The sequence below is a fragment of the Desmodus rotundus genome, chromosome 12, assembly GCF_022682495.2.
Source record: "Desmodus rotundus isolate HL8 chromosome 12, HLdesRot8A.1, whole genome shotgun sequence".
In the NCBI taxonomy this organism is placed as follows: domain Eukaryota; kingdom Metazoa; phylum Chordata; class Mammalia; order Chiroptera; family Phyllostomidae; genus Desmodus; species Desmodus rotundus.
The window spans coordinates 5,898,084-5,919,322 of NC_071398.1; the positions used below are offsets into that span (position 1 = coordinate 5,898,084).

At 46.9% G+C, this 21,239-nt stretch overlaps 1 protein-coding gene and 1 long non-coding RNA gene across 3 annotated transcripts in view; one reads left to right on the plus strand and one right to left on the minus strand.

Annotated features, from left to right (window-relative positions):
- FTO (FTO alpha-ketoglutarate dependent dioxygenase) overlaps positions 1-21,239 on the plus strand; it is a 314,052-nt gene that overhangs the window by 111,877 nt on the left and 180,936 nt on the right. For both annotated transcript variants that reach the window (XM_024551436.4, XM_045188382.3), the window contains exons 5-7: positions 10,700-10,779; positions 12,337-12,480; positions 19,606-19,725. In XM_024551436.4, the coding sequence (XP_024407204.2) occupies positions 10,700-10,779; positions 12,337-12,480; positions 19,606-19,725 (344 nt within the window). The remainder of the gene's footprint in view (positions 1-10,699; positions 10,780-12,336; positions 12,481-19,605; positions 19,726-21,239) is intronic.
- LOC139440378 (uncharacterized) lies at positions 1,630-9,695 on the minus strand. The gene is made up of 3 exons (XR_011650589.1): positions 8,691-9,695; positions 5,927-6,025; positions 1,630-1,817 (listed from the first exon to the last, which is right to left on the minus strand). It is a non-coding gene; the product is annotated as an uncharacterized lncRNA (long non-coding RNA).

Below are 21,239 nucleotides of genomic sequence, written 5' to 3' on the forward strand. Positions count from 1 at the left end.
AAATCCAGCGCCTGCGCGCGTGAGTGAAGGCCCTGCCGGCGGTGCCCGAGGACACGCTTAACTGGAGTTGTCACGCTCTTCCTTTGAAATTGGAATCTTTGCCCTAATCTCAGCGTTAGACACGACCAGATTTGCAAACAGATTTACAATTTTCACTAATTTTCCAACCAGGACTTCAAAACACACTTAGAGGGGGAAAAAGAAATAGATTCTGGTCTTTTTCAGAGTAGGATGATTTACTTTGCCACAGATGTTTTCCATAGACTGAGCGTAACCTGGGACTTAGGGACTTGAAAGTGACTAGGGGACAAACTGTAGGTTTGTGTTTTGTGGAACAGATTATACAGTTCAAGGGACATCGACCCAATTATGTTTCTCAACCAGGAGCCTGGCATGGAGGTGGGACGTTTCACCCACAAAGGTGGGTGCTCGGTAAACAATCGGGGCGAACCTCCTTCTCCCCTCCTTAATTCATTGTTACTACTTTTTACGTGTCACTCTTCACGGCTCCGTTCTGTTCGTCTCTTTACTTGTGTTTCCTTAAATCCAACTGAATCTCATTGTCAAATATCTGTTGCCAGTGTAACGATCAGCTACTTCAAAGCTTCAGCTGCCCAGTAAAAATCCACTGCCAAAAAAAAAAAAAAAGAGAAAAAAACAGTAACAGTTGAAATTCATAGTCATTCGTTTTTGGTTTCGTGTTCCCTCACCAACAGTTTGGGGTAAGATACTGAAAAAGCCATGGGGTTTTCCGTCAGGTGACCGGGTTCAGACTCGCCGTGCCGTTTGCGAGGTGGGTGCTGTTAGCCCCTCTTGGAGTCCCTACACTCCTGCCCCCCCAAACTAGTGCTGATGATCCTCGCTTCCATGTTACTATGAGGCCAAGTACAATGTACAGGTGTGCTTTGCACACTATGATCTGAATGTGGGGACTTGGGAAGACCGGGACCTGGGCCATGGTTCTTGGAGAACCAGAGAGGGAGTGGGTGGCCACAGGGGGCTGAACGTTGTTCTCATCCTTCTCCCCACCCTGAGTGTTGCCAGCTTTGCACTTCACTCTTCCACATGCATGCTTTCTGGCACCCAGAGGAGCCCCAGGAAGGGGAAGTCTTACCAGTTGGCGCTTGCAGGAGAGAAGCATCCGCATCTGGCCCCGGTTGACTCGGAGCTCTGTGGGGACCACGGTCTTCCCTGGGTGGAAGCCGAGTTGACGCCGGGAGCCTGGGTGGGAGCTTCTGATAAACGGAGTTCCTGTCCTTGAGGTGTCTGTGGCTCAGAGCAGCAGGCCCCTGTGCGCTGCTAGAACCTGGGAAGGTGCCCTTCGGGGTATTGGGAGCACCCTGAGTGGGGTCTGCAGCCCTGTGAGCAGGAAGAACCGAGGCCCCTGGGAGCTGAGCGTCTCTGTCTCCCCTGAGGCCCCTCTGGGACTTCATTCAGAGGCTGTGACATCTTAGTTAAATCCTCCAGGTGTCCCTCAGTCCCGCCCCGGCTTACACATTTTATTTGAAGGAAAAGGCTTTCGTTATTTTTTCCCTCTGACCCCATTCCCGTCCTCCCCCCAACCTCTGACTGACCAACTGAAGTAAAAAGTGCCTATGATTTACGGCTTCGTCATAAATTTTAAATAATTATACTTCATTACCTCTCCTGGGTCTTGCAATGCAGGCGCAGTGTTCTGCTCTGTGCCGGAGCAAGGGAATAATACAGAAGCAGCCATAAATTATAGCTCAGGCCGCCGTGGGTAAGCCGGAGGAATCACCGTCTAAGTGGAAAGTGCTCGAACAGCCAAATGAGCACCTGTCATGTTTGTTTTCACTCTGAAAAGCAGAGACACGACGGGCCGTTCCTGCCGCTTGTCCAGGACGACCTCGTGCCGCCCTTCCTGCCTCTGCAGCAGCTGCAGCCTTTGCTCCCTGCTCCTCGCTTTCTGTAGGGTCGGGGATGCGGGTCCCCTCCACAACCCTCTCTTTAAAACATGCCCCCAAGTGCTGACATTCTCCAAAGTGTGCCTTTGGGCTCGATGCCTGATTTTCCCGCACTCAGTAGCATTCGGGAGAGGCCCTGGCTTGTGGAGGAGCCTCTGAGGCTAGGAAACCGAGCTCCTTCCCGGGTATTTGGAAGGATCAGCCCCCCCGCTTACACTTCCTTGTCACGGCCAGTCTTTTTGCTGCCCCCTGCCCTTTCTGTCTTGGGCTTTTCCTCCCAAGGGCGTGCGATGAGGGCCTGCTGAGGGCAGGCCCTGTGCTGGATGCCGAGATGTACTCTATTTTGGCTCACGTGGACGTGGGTTCCCTCAGGGGCGTGAAAATGCTCTGAAATTTCTTTGTGGTGATGGCGGCGCAGTCCTACGAACATGCTAAAAGATGCGGTGAATTATGTACTTTCGGTGAGGGCGTTGTCTGGTGGGTGACTTACATCTCAATAAAGCTCCCTTTTGCAGAAAGGAAATTGAGGCTTAGAGACGTGAAACGACTTGTTCAAAGTCACATACCTAGTAAAGCTGGCGTTGGAATCCAGGCTTTCCTGAGGCCCAAGCTCTTCTTTCTTCCACCAGACTGTGCTGTCTCTCCTAATTATGCAGTCACGGAATCTTTTTCCTCTACAAATGTAGGGAAAAAGTCGGACCATCGATGTCAGATGGGTAAACGTATATTCTCGTTGTGAAGGACTCCAACAAGATTGAGCCACAGAGAGTAAAGTGTGGGGGTATCCCGTTACCCTCCTCTCCTATTCGGTCCCTTTAAAACCAGTAAGATGCATGTGGTTACGCTAAAATATTTACATATATGTTGCTGCTTTAAAAAAAAAAAAAACAAAAGGGACTCTATTCTATATCTTACCATAGTATTTGCTTTTTTTTTCCCTTTGCTTAGTAAAATGTCCCGGAGATCTTATCAGTACCGCATTCGTGGTGTTGCTGGCATTACAAAAATAACGTAACGCACTAGGAAAAACAAACGGTTGAGGGCAGTGACGAACTCTTTGCGCCTAAACCCAAGTTCCATCCTTAGAAGCAACTGCTTTTCGCTGTATTTGCATTTCATTCTTTAAACGGCCACCTCCGTATCTCTGAAATGTGCGCTTAACACTCCTGTCTCTTCCTTCACCCGACAGCGCTGAGCACCGTCAGTTCCTCCAGGACGGATAGCACGAGATCGGCTCCCTTACACCGTCTCTTGCTCTTGCTAATAACTCTTGTCAGTTCACATTTAGCCTTTTTTTCTTCATTGATTACCTTTATAACCAATATATAGATTCTCTCTCTCTCTCTCTCTCTCTCTCTCTCTCTCGCGACTTTCAGTATGCAAGATGGGGAATTAAAGTTCTTTCTCAGCCACGTCATTACTTTCACATTTTTGAAGTTGGTAATGCTCATGTGCTAATCTGTCGTTTTGATAGGACTACCTTGCTTTCTGTGTGCATTGATTCTGCAGTTTGAGAGCCGACGCATAACCGGGCTTGCGTATGGGTCACTTATTGCAGAACCAAATACAGTGACTGGACCCAGAAGTAGAAGGTGTAATCCACTGTAATCACTGCCCGAGTCAGTCGCAGGGGAGTGTTACCAATGTCAGGTCCAGACTTTGTCCTTCACCAAAGGCTCAGAATAATCACGCCACCCTTGAACTTGCTTTGTATTTGAACCGTGACTTTCTTGTGCGGCCCCCTCTTCCCCTGGAATTCATAAATACTTTTCTTTATTCTGATGGATAGAAGGTTCATGCCAGAGTGATGGCTGTATGCCACTGGATGTTTTATCGGGCCGCCTAATTAATGTTTGGGAAAGTACTGGGTACTGCAGACCTAGCGGGCGCAGCTGTCACACTGAGATTTCTTCTCACGGCACTCCCCTGCTAGTTCCACTTTTACTTGGGTCCCCTGTCTGCCTATTTCTTAGAATTTTCTAAACATGCCTTCTACCCACTATATTTTATGTTTCTAAAAATCTGTAACCTCTACAGCACCTAACACAGTACTTTGAACGTATTAGGTGCTTTAATGAATAATTATTGAGTTAACGAGCGGACAGTTGAACCAAGAATTAGCTTTTTTAAAAAAAAATTTCATGGCACTATGACTTGGCGCTACAGACTGAAGAAAATATTTATTCTGACTTTGAAAGCTCCATGCTGGAATCGGTTCTCAAGTCCTTCCCCCAAACAGGTGGCCGTTCACCTCCTGCTTGGGGGTCTCCAGAGAGGCCTTTAGAATCTTCAGTGGTGTCTGTCTCTCCAGTCACCGATGCTTTCACTCCTCCATATCTGGTCCACACACGTGTGTGGCATCCCAGAATTTTTCAAAGCGACACAGTGCGTGGATCAGTCTGTGCGTCCTCTTCCAACTCTTTTATGAGAAAACCACCAAAGGTAACAGAAATGTGCTGATTTCTTTGACGCTGAGGACGACGTGAATGTGAGATCCTTTCGCTCTCTTGTTTCATTCAGAGTCTCGCTGTGTCGGGATAATTCTGCCCCTGGGTTAGGTGGGCGGGATGTTTTCCTTTGGCAGCAGCCTTCATGTGCTCTCTTTGGCTCTCGACCTATGTAACTCCTAAAAGCATGAGCTGTGGAAGATAATTTCTCAGGCTTTTAATTTGATTGCATATCCTGTGTTTATTCTTTGCCATAAAGACAGTGCAAGAATGACCACAATAAAACTTTTAAAAAATTAATCCTTATTGAAGGTTTGAAGCCAGGACTAGACCAGGAACGAGCCTGACTTTTCTAAATCAGTCGGTCCCTGTAGCGTATTTCCTGGCTAGACTATACACCCCATGACGGATGTTTCATTAGCTTCTTCCTGTGGAATAATTCTTCTAGGTTCCATGAACATTGAAAACATTTTAAAAAGATATCGATTATAATCCTTGTCAATTTACTGTAGTGGCTTTGTCCTAAAATCCTTTCCAAAAATTGGGCCGTGGCACAATCCTTTTTCCTCATCTTTCTTCATACTCTACCATGTCATGCTTCCCTCTTCATCCAGGTGTGTGTAGAACTCACCTATTTAGAGATGACATTAAAAAACCGTAATACCCACAGTGGCAGGGGCACCAACCAATCAGGGTAGGTGCCAATACTCTCCCGTCTGGACCGTAGTGATTGATAGAGAGGCTTATCTCCCCTACTAGAGGTGAGCTTTAGGGCATCACTACTGTATCACTTACATCCTCACACTGCACACAGCTCTTAGTGTCCTGGGTGTTAACAGGAACTTACCATCTACTGGGAAAAGAACATCCTTTTTTGTTTCTCTCTGAGCTTTAGCCTGAAACCACAGCCACTTTCCTCAATTGCCAGTGGGAAGTTAGATGTGAGATGGAAGTGAATAAAGAGGAAGTTGGAAGGCACAGGAAGGAACAGAACTTAGAGGCTTAGGTGGCTGCTTCTGGTTCATTCATTGACTTATTTCAAAAAGTCTGGTCCCCACAGGCCACTGAAGTCATGGGCAGAAGTGACGGGTCTGCATGTACGCCCCCGGAAAAGAAGAAAAGGACATCCCACAGCCTAACTGCTGTCCCTTCTTAACCATTTCCCCACCCCCACTGCCCTTCTGTGTCTTGGGAATATTTGTGTGTGTGTGTGTGTGTAGTTAGAAAGCAAAAATGAATGATTAACCTCAAGAATCTATTCTCCTCACAACCCAACAACAAACTAAGCATTCCATACAAGTTAATTAAAAAAAAAAAAAGAGGGGGAAGCTGTGTACCCTGAGGTCTCTTCACCTCTGTACTTGTTTTTATAAAAGAGTTTTCACTCCCACAGAAAATTGTGTTTGAGGGGAGATACACAAAACTAATCAAGGCTTCTGTCGCCTTCACGGACGGCTGTGTGCCATCCTTTTCGTGTGGGCAACGAGCACCTCTTTTTGGAGCATCTCTTCACGGAACGTTGGCTTTGGATCTTCCAAAAATAATGATACCCACTGTTTTATTTTCCCTTGCTAAGTGCGGAAGTAGTCATATATGTCACCCGGTCAAAGATGCCATGAATTTTAAGATGTAGGCCGACTTCAGAGATGTTAACTATGAAGATAAAAAATATGGGCCGTGGAATTGCTGAAATATAGTGCGTGCCCTTTGCAAACACTTGACAAACCATGAAGTATGCAGAAGTATAAGGTAGCTATTAAAAGTACATCATACCATCACGGAGATGGTATCATCCACCCCGTTTGGTCTAATTCCTTCTAGTGTTTCTTTCTATATGTGGGAACGTGTTCATTTCTTTTTAGAAAATATCAGATATAATATTTTGTATCTTGGGTTTTTTCTATATTCTTCTACCTAAAACATTTTTTCCTATTAAGTATTCCTTGAAAATGGGTTATTTAAAAGTGGCCGAAATAGTGAGCCCCTACTTGTGGTCATTTAGTTCACTTGCAGTGTTTTGATGTCATGCTCTGGGCTCCGGTGACCAGCTTTGCCCATCAGGCTCTGTCCGCATCCGCGATTATTTCTTTAGGGAAAATTACTGGAAGTGGGATACCTGGGTGAGGGGTGAGAGTGTGGCTATTTTAAAACTGCACCTATTATACCACCCATCCTTGGCATACCTGCCTGACCACCTTCTGACCCCAGCAGTGCCCGGCTTGCTTCTCAAAGTGGCCGCTTGCGCCAGCAGCCTGTGCTGAAGCTGGGCGCCCCTCACCCCCTGGGCTCCAGGCTGAGCACTCCTCTCAGGGTTCACTTGGCAGGTTGTCCGGTCACGTGGCAGCCTTCTGTAAACTCATCCCGCCGCTACCGTACCCAGCACCAGTCCTGGCCCTTTCTGCCTTATCGAGCACCTTTCTCTCATACTTAGTGTTGAAACACGTTTCCATCTCTCCCAATATCCCATGGACTGTTTCACTGGGAGTCTAGGGATGCGGTGGGTAGAGGCCTGAGTCTATGCTGACATCTTGCCGGGACGCTTCCCCTTTCCCCTTTCACTGGCTGTTAAGTTCTGAAAATGTCCTCAATCATGGATGTCCCTGCCTCTAGGAAAAATAAGGTCATAAATATTAAGATTGAGGGATGAAGACGGACAGGTGAGTAGGAATGAAAAGCTTCAGTGACTGTGTGAAGCTGGGAAGATTGGATTTCAGTATTGGACCTATTTCGCCCAAGAGTGCCGTCAGCGAAGCCCTTGATTGTTACTTTAAGAAATTTGGGATGCAATAGCCACAGTGACACAGTGGACCACAAAACCAAAGAAGGAAGGGCTGAGTGAAATTCAGAGGGACTGACTGTTAGGGCTCCCTCTGAAGCCCTAAGGGGGGGGGTGGCTACAGTTCCCCCCACCCAGGATCTCAGGAAGAGAGACCTGAGTGTTAAAACCAAGAAAGCCCTGGGCCTGAATGGGTCATTACGGTGCAAATTAAGCCTTTGCCCCTGTGGTCTTTTACATATGAGATGAGATTTCATGCCACAGTGACGGCCTGGGGCCCTCTTCACCCACGATAGAGCACTGTCAGGGAAGGGTGAGAGCGTCTTTATTTGTTTTGTTGAATACATTCTACAAGCTCCTGTTCCGCTTGCATATAAAGTCAGCCAGCTTTTAGCTGTGTTCTGAGATGGCTCTGGCAAATAGACGTTTTTTAGTGTTTTCTTTCTAAAAATTATTAGCAGTCCACTTTTAAAGTTCGGAATGTCTTTAGCATACCCTTTGAGAAGTACAATCCATGAAGCTTGAGCCACTTTTGCAGACTTTGAGATTTAGGTAAATTAGAAACTCTTAAAGGAAAATTACAAGGTTCTGTCTAAAAGTCATAAAGGATTAGAGACAGTGGGGGGCAATTCTGAGTTTTGTGATTAGAGAGTTGCCAGGGATTTAAATAAAGGTACGAGCCTCAAAGTATTACTTCGAATGCTGTGTTTGCCACTTGGTCTGCATCAGATCCGTTGCCCTTGAGTGGAACAAAAGCACTTCACAAATCTTTCATTCAGATGACTTCTCCCCTTTATGATGTCTGTAGATCCTAGTATTTTGATTGATTGATTGATTGATTTTAGAGAGAGAGTAAGGAAAGGAGGGTAGGGAGAGAGAGAGAGAGAGTTTTCCTGTTCCACTTATGTATGCAGTCATCAGTTGATTCCTGTATCTGCCCTGGCCAGAGATCAGACCTGCAACCTCGGCGCATCTGAATGATGCTCTAACCAACGGAGCCACCCAGCCAGGGCTCTGGATCCCAGTATTAATAGCACAGAAGCAGTAAGGCTTTCATTTGGGTAGATGAGAATGGCCTTTACGTATTTCTTAGGAATTGTTTCACCCCTGTATGGAAATCTAGGCTGGGAACCTCCTCCAGCCTCTGCTTATTTGTTTGTTTGACTCTGAAACCGCTGTTAGGGAAGCTACTCTGGATCAACCAGGGATTCTCAGGTGTGTCCTTACCCAGAATCCTCGGAGACGGCCAGTAGAGGAGAGAACAGTCATCCGGCCTTCCTCATCAGGCCTTGAGCCACCCCTCTGAGCCCGTCTGCCGAGGCTGGGTCTGCTTTGATCCTCTCTGTTTAGCCTTTTTTTTGTTGTCTTTACATTTGACTTTAGAACTCCGGGTGTATCTCTGACGTTTTCACTTTATTGCGTTTTGTAATACTGTTTATACAATACTCCTGATGTTTTGGGACCTACTGAACTTTCCATCAGCTGTGCCAGTGAAAACCCCCATGTTGCCCCCAACCTCGCTCCTCCCCTCGCTTCACTTACCCAGTCCCTTAGCAGGTCCCGTTGTTCTCCTTTAAAACCTTGTGACTCTGGCCTCTGCTCACCATCACCTGGCTGTCGCCGCCGTCCAAGTCCCTGTCAACTCCTGCATGGCGTACTGCCCCAGCTTCCCAGCTGGTCTTCCTGCTCCCCCCACCCCGCCTCTTTTCTATAAAGTTACCACCGTGCTCTGTTTTAAACTTAAATCACATTTTGTCCCTGCTTAAGATTTTCTAAAGGCTTCCCGTCGTGTCTAGAATAAAACTGCAAATTCCTAGCACATCCGACAGAGACCTCCGTAATCTGTTCAGCTTCCCACGTGCCCCTTGCTCACCACACTGCCCTTGCACTGGCCTGTCTTCCTCCCCCTGTACAACCAGCCCGTTCCCACGCCCGTGCCTTGGCCCTGGCCCTGGCCCTGTCTCTGCCTAGAATTGTCGAGTACCTGATTTTGTTGGCTTTTGCTCTAATGAGTGACTAAATTATCTGGAAGAGGTTTAAGTCTTTTAAGGCTTGCTTTTAATCTGTTAGGCGGGGCTATAGCAGCCTTTAATCTAAGATGCATTTAGCACTACTGCTAAGATGAGGCTTTCCCGAAGACTCTGTTCATTATCTCCTGTGGTAGGAGCCATTCTGCTGCCGAGAACACAGTGTGTTCCCGGCCCTGTGTGAGGTCTGAGATGTGTTCCGCCTGCAGCTTCCTGCTGCTGCTTTTCTTGCCCTTGGGCAGTTTCCATTCACAGGTGCACAGACTGGACGGAATCCTTCTGTAGATGTCTGCTTGCGCTCTCTCTCTCTTCGTGCAGGCTCTTCTGTCCCAGTAGTCCGCGGGACACACTCCCATCTCTGCCTTCACAACTCAGCTAGAAGGAAAACTGAACACTGAGCGTTCTGTCTGACTTCCCCCGCCCTGCTCTGTGGCTTTGAAACTGTTTTCAGGGAGTGAGTTAGGGCAGTCGGAGGGCTCCCTACATACCATTTCTCTTATATATGTTGCTCTGTTTTCCAGGGTCGGAACCTTTGTTCGCTGTTTTTGGTCTGTTTTGTAGTTTGAGCTTGGAGGACAAACCTTGTCACTGTTCCTCCAGAATGCGCAGGACACCCAGAAGTGAGAGTCCTTCAATTGCTGTTTTGCATTTCCTTTCTTATGTTTAGAGGTAACAATGTAGGTGGTTTTTGCCAACATGGGAGGGGTATAGTGGTCTTGACTTTTTAGTGTAAGTCATTGTCTTTCTTACTCATGTGTTGCCAGGAAACAGTACCGTTCAGTTCTCTTCTTTGTAACACGGGAAGTGGCGGGCTAAGTGGAGGTGATGCAGATTTTGCCCGACACGCAGCGTCATTTCTTAGAATACACAATGACACTGAGGTTCCTCCCGCTGCACGTGGTTTTAGGCATGTTCTTCAGCGGATGAATCACCACCTACTCCATCCTTGGGTCATCAGTCCATAAGGCTGGAATTCTGTTCTGAGAGCCAGAGCTTCGCAAGATGCTGAGTTGGTTGGTTTGCTGCCTGGAAAATTGTTAAGGCAAAATCGATACTTTTGGGGAGAGAAAGAGGCAGGTTTTCAGATGAAAGATACTCAACCCCAAATAACGTGAAAGAATTTCGGCTTGTTCTAAAGGCATGGGTAGAATTAGATACATCCTAAGAAAGAGAAAGAAGTCCGGTGCATACATTTTTAACTCTGTGGGGAGTGGGTACCATGAGACCACAAGTAAGTGAGGCGACCATACGTCCTGTCTGTGAGGGACAGTCCTGGCGTGCACCTGTCGTCCTGAAATAATTACTAACAGCATCCCCCTTCACTCTTGAAAGTGTCATGGTTTGCTGCTCATTGAATTTATAAAGAATGGTTTTAAGAATAAAATGTCATTGCTAAGTTTTTGGCCACTGTCATTTTTTTTGAATGATGGATTTACTTGTTTACTTTGTATTTTAGTTAAATAGTATATAGTGACTAAGTGTGTGTGTGTGGTTCGTTTTTAATTTTTGGTACTTTTCCTGCAGATGACCTCAATGCCACCCACCAGCACTGTGTTTTGGCTGGTTTACCACCTCGGTTTAGTTCCACCCACCGAGTGGCAGAGGTAAGTGTAAATAAAAACGCGATTCAGATTAATTGGATGTGGCAGAAGTGGTTGAATGAGCAATTTATCATAGAACTTTGGAAGAGTATTTGATAGGAAAATTGCTTCCATCTAACTTGACTTCAGTCTCTGTTTACTTGCTTTCTTGGCTTTGAGTTGTGTTGGATAGTTTTTGAAAGTGTATTCACAGCGTGGGATAAGTATATTTTGCTTATTTGGGGTTATGTTTCTTGGAGAAGGTAAGTGCCATTGGCAGGTGTTGCTAGTTAGAGATTTTCTAAGGGGTTTGTATCTGTCAAGGTCAAAGGCAGGAGATGGCCAAAAGGAAATGGGGTGGGTCTGTGCGTGCGTGCATGTGTTAGCTGTGATTAGGCTCAGATGATTGGGAGTTTACATCGCCCTTAATTTTTTGGTCAGGCTTCTGGGCATGTGAATGTAAATGAAGGAGAGAGTTACAGCGGAGCCAAGGAATTTCTAAGCTCCCCAGTTGTGTTTACAATGCAGACTTTATTGCGAAATTCTGCCACCACTTGGAGTGGCTGACGGTCAGATGATTGGACTAGCTCGGTACGGGAATGTAAGCGGTGAGGAAAAACCCTGTGTAGTCAGCCCGGGGTGCTGTGGGAGTCGTTAGGAAGGGTGCCAGAGAGCAGAGGAATAATCATAGAGAAGATTCCAGGTCGACCTCTTCCCAAGCTTGTTACATGTGCTTCGCTTTGCTTTATAGTTTGACTTTGTATCGTGCTGCAGTGGGAGAGAGTGGGGCAGAAGGGATTCACCTAAATGGCAGGGACTGCGAGACCTTTTCAGTGCCCAGACCGTGAGTCTGCCAGGCAGTGCCGTGACTTTTGGGAACGAGGCAGCTTTCCTGGTGGACTGGTCATGTGGCCGTGCGGCAGAGAGGGCATGGTGTCCATTTCAATCAAGCTACCAGCAAGCCCATCAAGCATCCCTCCCTCCTCTCTCCTCACCTTCCTTCCTGTCTTCTCTCTTCCATTCCCCGCCCCCCCCCCAAATGTCTGAGTGCCTGCTTTCTGTCCAGCAGCACCATTGGCTGGTGAGATACAGCCATCAACACAACCGTCATGGCCACTCCCTTTGTTGAACTTTCGTTTCAGTTGGGGAGACAAATATTAAACAAATAAATGTGGAAAAATTATCTTAGAGACAAAAAACTAGTTCTGTTAGAAGTCAGGAGGGAAAGAAGGAAAGGAGTGCACAAGCATTTTACAGATTATTTAACATGTGCTTCGCGGTGTAGAAAAAAAGACTCACTTTTATGCGAGATGTTCTAGGCACCTGTCCTTCTAGGCATAACCCACTCAAGAACCCTTTTCTTCTGGGTCCGTTTGAGTGGGTGGCTGCTGAAGTGCATCCTTCTTGCATCTTTGAAAATGTAATGTGGAAGAGAAGACAAGCTTAAGTTGAGGAACATAGGCTGAGCTGTGAGGGTGTCGGGTGAAAGGCACGGGGAGGGGACCGGCGGGGACAGTGCCAGCAGGAGGCACGGCAGACTTGGAAGCTGCTTATCCCCTGGATTTCTGGTTCTCTCCGCAGTGCTCGACGGGGACCTTGGACTACATCCTGCAGCGCTGCCAGTTGGCTCTGCAGAATGTCCGCGATGGGGCAGGCAGTGGTGATGTGTCTTTGAAGTCCTTGGAGCCCGCAGTTTTGAAACAAGGAGAAGAAATCCACAATGAGGTGAGGAGTCTGAAGAGCTGTGAAGGGTCTGAGATCCGATCCTACCGGCAAACTTACAAGTTAATCTGCCATAGTTTCATATAAGACATGCGGCTCCCAGAGCCAAAGGACAGTTTATTACTCCCAGCAGGAGCAGGAGCCAGAGTATCAGAACTTTTGTGCCAGGTCTCCAAGCCTCTATTTCCACAGGGCGATGACAAGTGGGCCAGAGAACAAGTGTACACAGAGGGGTTGCATTATAGGAGAGGAACCCAAGCTAACGGAACCCAAATCTTTTATAGTAGGCAGTCAGCATGCCAGTCCTTTGCTTCAAGGCAAGACACTGTCTTCATCCTCCGCGTCCGATAGCACACCTGCCCTTCGTTCTGGAGGGAGGAACCAGACCTTCCAAGGCCGCTCTCTGGACAGACATTCTCGCAGCGAGAGTATGAAACGAAGTCACTTCCTTGCCTACAGTGCAGAAAAACGAGAGACCCGTGAAGGGCAGCCTCCCCACAGATCTGATGAGAGCCGAGGGTGCGCCCTAAGAGCAAGCGGCAGGCCCCGCTCTTTGTATGAGCTCCCGTTCTGCAGTCTGCGCGACCGCAGGTCTGGGTCCCGTGAGTCAGGTCTACGAACTCCGCTGTCCTCGTTGGCGGCCTCTGCGTTTTCCTTCGTCTTTGAACCACCTGGACTCGTACGTTTAAAATCTGTGTAATACATTTTAAAAATCAAGTCATTTTTTACGTGAATAAATTTCTTTAAGAAGGAAGCTTTACATTACCACTGCGAGTGGAAAACCAGTATCACTAGCCAAAAGAAAAAGTAGCCAGAAGAATGTAGCCAGTGAAAACAGAGCGGTGTTATTCCAGCAGAGGTCTTGCCAGCAGAGGCCGTGAGCCCAAAGTCTGCATTCTTTATGTTAAGAAGGGAAATTAGGGCACAAATTCATAAATTTTCTAAAAGTCACTGAGTTCTACACATAAAATGGGTGGATTTTATGGTGGGTCAATTATACCTTAAAAAAATATATTAAAAGGAGAAAAGAGTTTACCAAGTGGTAGAATTATTGATGATCATCACCAGCCCGAGACTTTCTCTTTGGTGTAATTGGAAGAATTGATGGAGAATTTGGCATATAGAAATGTTCTCACTCAGTTTTTCAATAAATAATTACTGAACACGTGCCAGGCACTCTTCTGGGTGCGTTAGGGTTCACTGGTAAGGAAAATAGACACTTTAGTGCAGGGAGGTGACAAATATTAAACACACTGGTTAATTATCCAGTATGTTAGAGGTTTATAAGTGCTACAAACCCCCCCCCCCCCAAACAGCATGGTGATAGAGATTGCGAGCAGAGAACATCCCACTGAGGTGTCCTTTGAGCAGAGACTTGAAGGAGGTGAGGGAGTGAGCCTGGTGGCTCTCTGAGGACCATTGTTGGGGCAGAGGGACATTCCAGTGCAGAGACTGCATTCACAATTAGTTCAGGAAGGGTCTGACCGGAGGGGTGGGGTGAGGCTGTGAGTTATAGGAGATGAGGTCACAGAGACGGTACCTGAAAGGTTTGAAGGTCCCTGGAAAGGACAGGGACTTCCCTTTCTACCCTGTGGGCAACAGGGAGACATGAAGGGATTTTGACAGAGGAGACACAGTGTAATATGGAAGTACTGCCATATTTCGAAGACCCAAAAGCAAAGGAACTCTGCCTTTCAGGGAAGTATTAGTGCTGTTGCTAGGCCAAGCCCGGGGCTGACGTTCTGCCCTTCACTGTGTCCGATCAGTGCCCCACGTCCTCTGCCATCTGTCACTGCCACAGACATGGCCGATGGCTGGCACTGTGGGAAGGATGAGTGTTGGTAGACCCGGCGACCTCACCGAATTAGGCTCTGGAGCAGAGTTAGGTCTTTTTCCGTTTTGGGGGAGGAGAAATTCTGCGCTACGAATGTGGTTATTTCCTTCCCAGCAGCGCTGCGGTTTTAGGAGTCGGGCTGGGACGCTCTCTCTTGCACGTATGTGGACTCTTTTCTTCCCTGTCCTTTCTGGTCATCATCGGTGACTCTGATGTCTCATTGTCATCAGTGGTGGGGAGGAAATCTATAAAATCGCACTGTTTGTCTGTTGGGTTGGCCAAAAAGTCCATATGGTTTTTTTTTCCATAAAAGAAAAGACGCATTTTTCATTTTCACCAATAACTTTATCGATTTGGATATTTTGAGTATGTCGACTATCTCCCACGTGGTAGAACATGGATTGTTCTCAATCAATGTCTCGATTTGATTGCTGTCAACTTCAACTGGTCTGCCTGACCGCGGAGCATCATCCAGCGAGAAATCTCCAGCACGAAACCTTGCAAAGCACTTCTGACACGTTCGATCAGTCACAGCACCTTCTCCATACATGGCACCATTTTTTTTTTTTTTGGTGTTTCAGTTGTGTTTTTACCTTTCTTGAAATAATAAAGCACATGCCAAACATGTTGCATATTTTCTTCCACCTTCAATGTTAAAACGGCTACCCAAAAATTCACCGATTTTGATTTTTTTTTAAATGCACACTAATATGACAGCTGTCACGATCCAACCTAACAAAATGGTTTTGAATGAAGTTGCAGACAACTAAGCGCTGCTAGAGCCATCGGGCAGAAAAAAACCAAATGAAGTGTTTGGCCCACCCAGTAGAACATCGTCACCGGGCCGCATCGGCTTCACAGTGGCTGGCTGCTTCCAGCATTGCGTGGGTCGGCAACGTAGGGTGGAGATGTGTCAGAAACCTTAGCCCTCTGAGGCTAGCCTGTGATGGGATGGAGAGAGAGCACCTGGGTCTAACCAGAGTGCGTGCCAGCCCTCTCCATCCCCCAGCCTTTGATTCTCCAAGGACATCTCCTTACTCGAGAATTAAACCCATACGTCAGGGTGCACCGTCACACACTGTCCTTTCGCCGCCCAACTCGGCCTGGGATCAAGCGCTGGCGGGTTTGGTCTCTGCTGTCAAAGCATAAATGTCCGTAAGAGTTACCCCGGGTCCCGGTTGTTTGCTTTCCCCTTTCTTAAAGGCCATGTGCCTTTGCTAGACTGATTACAGGGTGAAGTCCTTGGTTTTATAAGCTGCAGGCTCGCAGGCCATGTGGGTTTAGAAGTGGCTTGTTTTCCTTGTCTGAGATGGTTTCTAAGTAAGCAGTTTGGGAACTTTGGGATTGGAACCGAATCCACAAGAAGCTATTTTTTTTTTCTAATTTAAGATGTTTAGAAAAGATTTTTGTTATAGGAAGAACTTTCCTCTGTGCTCTCGAATAGGTTGTTTTCCTTCTTGAACAATGTAAAATGTGGAGTCCAGTCTCTTTAACGAGCAGATTTCCCCTGGGAGCACATGTTATTCAATGACACCCTTTGGTTCTCATTTTGTCCCGGTTGGCGCTCTCGTGAAAGGGACCTCGAAGGGTGGCTCCGTGCAGGTCGGACCTTCGCATCGCTCCCGGTCCGCGGTCCTTCTCAGTTACTGCAATGAGATGTTGACCCCTCTGGCGATGTCCACACAGCTCATGAAGGAACTCCATGACTTGGCCTGGGGTCAAGTCAGGAGCCCAGACTACCTGCAAGAGGAGCAAGTAGGTGAGACATCTGCTTCCCTGTAAGAGTAACAGAGATGATTTGTAACGATACAGCGATGGAGTAGCTCAGAAATAGGATTTTGGGATAAGCTTCACTCTCCGAATGCCTAAGTGTCCCATGACTAAGAAGTTTCATGCAGACAGTGGGTTCTGTTTCTTCCTTCCCTTCAGACTTTTGCTAGCCATTTCTAGGATGAAAGCTTTTCCTGATTGATCTTTTCTTTCTTTCTTCTTCTTCTTCTTCTTTTTTTTTTTTGCTCTTCTGCAGAGAAGGCAGGTGCAGATTAGCTAAGAGGTCATAGAGATTTCCTTTGAGTCACAGCTATGAAACTGACACTGTTATGAACATGTTCTCATTTTCCTCTGATGACTCAGAGGCCCTTCCAGGACCCCCCAGGGCCCTCCAGTTGTCGGCTTGCCTTCTGGTACCTGTGGGTATGATCCTGAATTTCCGTCGGGTGCGAGACGGCAATCAGGGAGTTTGGCCACGAGCATCATGGACTCTTGAGTTGTGGTCTCTCTGCTGCTCACATCTCGGGGGGTCAGCGGCTCCCCTCCTGAAGGCTTGTCTCTGATTTCTGCTCTGGTCGCTGTGAGCCGCCCAGAGGGACTATGGTGAAGGAATAACGTCCCTCCTCCTGTCACGACCAGAGCCTCAGCCATTGGTCTGGTTAGACGGGTTCTTTAGCCCTGAAGGAAGGTTCCACTCTGTGCTGAGTCCCCACCCTTTGGTTTTTGTGGGGTGTTCACCCTTCCGTAGCTTTCCTGTCTCATCCCTAGAGTTCGGGGGGCGGGGAACCCAGAATTTTTTGAGTGGCGAGTAACTCAAACTCTGAACCAAGAAACCGGAATTTTTTTTTTTTTTTGCCTCCTTAATTAATTTTAAGAAAGGAGCCAAGTACTCCTCTTGTCGCTGAGGGACCTGATGCGGGTGCCGTTTGGATACAATCCTGTAATATTTTTGTCCACAACATTGAGAGGAGAAAGCCAGGCCATGGAGGGCAATGACATGCATGCCGGCCGGTGGGTCTGAGGCCCACGAAGATTGTGTCTCGTGGGCAATGCTTTGAGTCAGGAATGAAACTCTGTTGGGAGTAAGTGCTCAATGCCAACTCTCCTGACTGGCTTCCGGGAAAGAAGGGCGGGCATGAACTGGTGTAAACGTTAGACATTCCTGCTTAGAAAGTACGATGGGAAGATCCCTGAAGACAGGAAGTTCCAGACCTCGTGACCTCGTTCAACTCCTAGTCTTAGCCTCTAGCATTATTATTACTAACCCACTTAATAATAATTATCTGCCCACTTAATCCTCTCTGCAAACCTCTGGTTATTTATGTAACTATCTGTTGGCTGTTGAGTAGTGAAGCCCAGTTTTGAATCGACCCCACAGCCCTTATTCTTAACGATGGCATTCTTTAGCCTCCAAAGATAGTTGCACAACTGAGTAGGAAGATGAAATCATTATTTACTAAAAAGGACAGGGTCTCTCTTTGCCATCTTGTCGGGTAGCTGTCTCCTTGCTTCTGAGTTTTAATTCACTGGAATCCAGACTCTCTGGGACCCTGGTGGGTGGAATGAAGTGATTACATATGATCGTCTGCTTTATCCCCAGGGATACCATGGTTGCCAAGGCTTTATGTTTTGTCCTCATTAATGGAAATAACCGGCCCAAAGATACAAAAAACTTTTAAAAAATCTTTTCAACTTTCTTCACATAAGGCTTGGTGCTTTGCTGACAGTTTTTTCCTGTAGCATGAACCAATTTCATGTCACGTCTGTTAAACAGAACTCTTTTTTTTCACATAATAAGTGATGTTGTTAATCCTATAACTTAAGAGGAGTTGAACTATATACACTTGTTTTTATTCCGCTTTCAAAGCAGTCAAGTTCACTTCTGTTAACCACTGTCTCTTTTGTGCCACAGGTAAGGCTTAGCTGCCATTGTCTTAATATTGTCTACATTCCTTTTTTTTTTTTTTTTTTTTTGTTTAAACAACTTTAACTGAAATCACTTCTCCATGTCAAACACCTAGTGAATGTAAACTAAGACCCTTTCATATGACTTGGTGTTCTCGGGTTCGTTATTTGAGTCATTTTCACCATTGTTAAATCTTCACAAGTTGCTTTTGTTTGCTTCCTGAAAGTTCAACATGGATAAACAAACAAAAAAATTCTTTGTGGTAACAGGTTTATTGAAGATTATAATAGCTCGGTGCCTGTGTGTGGAACATGATTACATTAGCAAAGCCCGATGACCTGCTGTTAAGCCGTGAAAGCTGTACGTTTCTTGAGAGGGCAGAGGTACAAAGCGTTTGGGGATGAACAGAGTCATACTTTGATGGTAAAATCTGATTTTCCAGTTAAAATGAGTGATAGGAGCCTTGGAAAATAGATAGGAAAGAATTTCTTATCTTTTCAAAGCTTTATTTAACCTCTCATGTACATGTATAGGGATCATTTCAGTTGCAGGGGACAAAAAAAAAATCACCATCTGAACTGGTTTAAGCAAAAAGGGCTTCAGGAAAAGCTTGATCAAGAGTCAGTTGATGTTACCAGGACCCAGTTTTGATCAGTTCCTCTTGCAGCTGCTTCCTCAGTTCTTTCCATTCTGCTGAACTGGTTGCAGAATCCACTTCCTATTAACTTCTGATAGTCTACAGTCTCAAGACTTATTCTGATGAAACACAGGCCTATTTCCCCAAAATCCAGTTCTGTGGACTAAATAAATGTGGTGGGCTGACCCTTGGTATCAGAGCCAGAGCTCTGCCCAGGCCATGTGGACTGAGACTTGGAAGGGGGTGGGTAACCAAATGAATGGTCAGGTTTGGCTTGAACAGAAGGAGGAATTCTACAGAGGCAAATAATAGAAATTTACTACAGTAGCTTCCGAGGAAGGAAAAGAAATCGTTTGTTTTCGCTGCTCTTTGGACCTGTGGTCACTGCCCTAAGTTGAAAACAGATAATTTGAACGATTTGAACGGCTCTGTAGGGTTAATGGGTGCGCGCATTCATGATTAACTTTGTATCGTTCAGTTGTATGGGTCGACATTATCACCCTCTCCCCCTGACGCATGGGTAAATTCTTTATTTTAAATCTAAGATACTTAATATCGCTACTCCTAATATGTGTCTGAATTTGACTCTTCATGTTAATCTTTAATAAAGATATGTAATAAAAACATACTTTGTCTGATTATGTCTTTCCCATCGCACCGACCGTGGGCTGCTGTATACTTTAGTACTTGTTGTTGACTGACTGATCGCTTCCTCACGTCTGACCCATAAACGTGGCTGAAAATCCCTCCCAACCTGAGCTGGGTCGTCTCACTGTGCATGAAGTCTGCTCTTTCCCTGGCTCTGCAGAAATGCTCTGGGGACCCCAGGTCATGGTGGGAACTGGGTAGGCTGAGCTTTTCTCACCTTTTCTCATCCTAGGGCTCTGAAGTCCCTGGAGTAGAACTGAGGGACAAAGTCATTGTCCTTGGTTGTCCATCACAAGGGCATGATAACCACAGCCTGGTCTTTACGGTCCACAGGTGGAGTTCGAGTGGCTGAGGCAGTTTTGGTTTCAAGGCAGCCGCTACAGCAAGTGCACCGACTGGTGGTGTCAGCCCATGGCTCAGCTGGAGGAGATGTGGAGGAAGATGGAGGACGTGGTAAGTACACGGGGTCTGCGAGCAACTCCTGGGAGAGGGGGCTGTACACATGCTCTGCCGCCTCATTCACACAGGCGAATACATATTCAGCTATTCTGAATTATCGAGTTGGGCTACTTTTGGTAAGGTCCCTGAACAGGCAGGATTTCGTCAGTGCAACCTCGGTTCAGCTGGAGGAATATGTTTTGAGCATTTCCTACATGTAAGGCACTGTGTTGGATGCTCCAGGAAATAGCGAGGAGGGGAGAACAGTGTAAGAATAACACCTAAAATTTATTTGCCTTTGATATGCACCAGGCATTATTCTAAGGGGGTTCCCTCTATTAACTTTTCAAATTCTTACAACCGTCCCATGAGCCGCAGAAATGTGATGAGCCTGCATTTATGGATGTAGAAGCCGAGGCACAGGGAAGTGAGTGCGTCACCCAAGGTCCCCCAGTGAGTGGCATCGCAGGGTTGGGAGCTGGTGGGCTGGCTCTTCGGCTTGTGCTTGTGCCCACTACCTTCAGTTTAACCAGGAGAGGACTTAGGGATATCTAGGTGTTACATTGGTGCCAACGGAACCCAGTAAGAGACTTTTTGGAAAATCGCAGTCCAGAGGAGGGGGTATCGACTTCAGACCACAGGAGCTGGGACTGCTGTGAAGTGGCAGGTGTGGCTTTTGGGGACCTCGGGTGCAGAGGAGTAGGGTCGGAGGGGGCATCTAGAGAGGAGTTTAGGCCCCAGGAACTGTGTAAACAAGATCAGAAGTGGGGGGATCCAGAGAGACAAGGACCTCAGGGGGCGTGGCAGGGAATCAAGTAGCTGGAGGGCAAGTTGAGGCCACATGGAGGACCTGAATTAGGTCTTAATGTAACTATAGAAATAATAGCAAATAGTTCCATGATACTAAGTGCCAGGCACGATTCTCAATGCTTTAAATGTAACTTATTTAACTTTTATGATGACCCCATAAGGTAGGTGCTGTTTTTCCCCATCTTGCAAACGAGGACACTGAAGCACAAAGGGTCTACATCGCCTCCCCAAGGTCATTGCCTCCAGGTGGGGAGCCTGGATTGGTACTCAGGACGGTGGCTCTAGCTAGGGTCATGCCCTCTGCCACCTCACTGTCCCGCCTCCGCACAGTTGAATTTGGAGGGCCGTGGAAAAGTGGTAAACACCTGCAAAACTCTGGAGAGAGTGTCACCGCACAAACTGCAATGTGCTGGAAATGACTGAACTCTTCTGCCAAAACGGGTTAGCTCTTGCTGATCCCCGTTTTATCATAATGAAAACATCAAGTCACAACCCTGGAGGGGCCCCGGTTGTCGAGTCTGGGTCAGATCCAGAAGTCCCTGCTTTCCAGACGTCTCCCCAAGTCTGTAAACCTCGCCCTTTCGTGGGTATGTGTCTGAGGAAGCAATGCGGTACCCCCTCTTTCAGAATACTGAAAGCATTGCAAAAACGGAGTTCTGCAGAGCAACGAATCAGTGCAGACCTGAGCATCGTACACCTGAGCGGGGGGTAATGAAAAG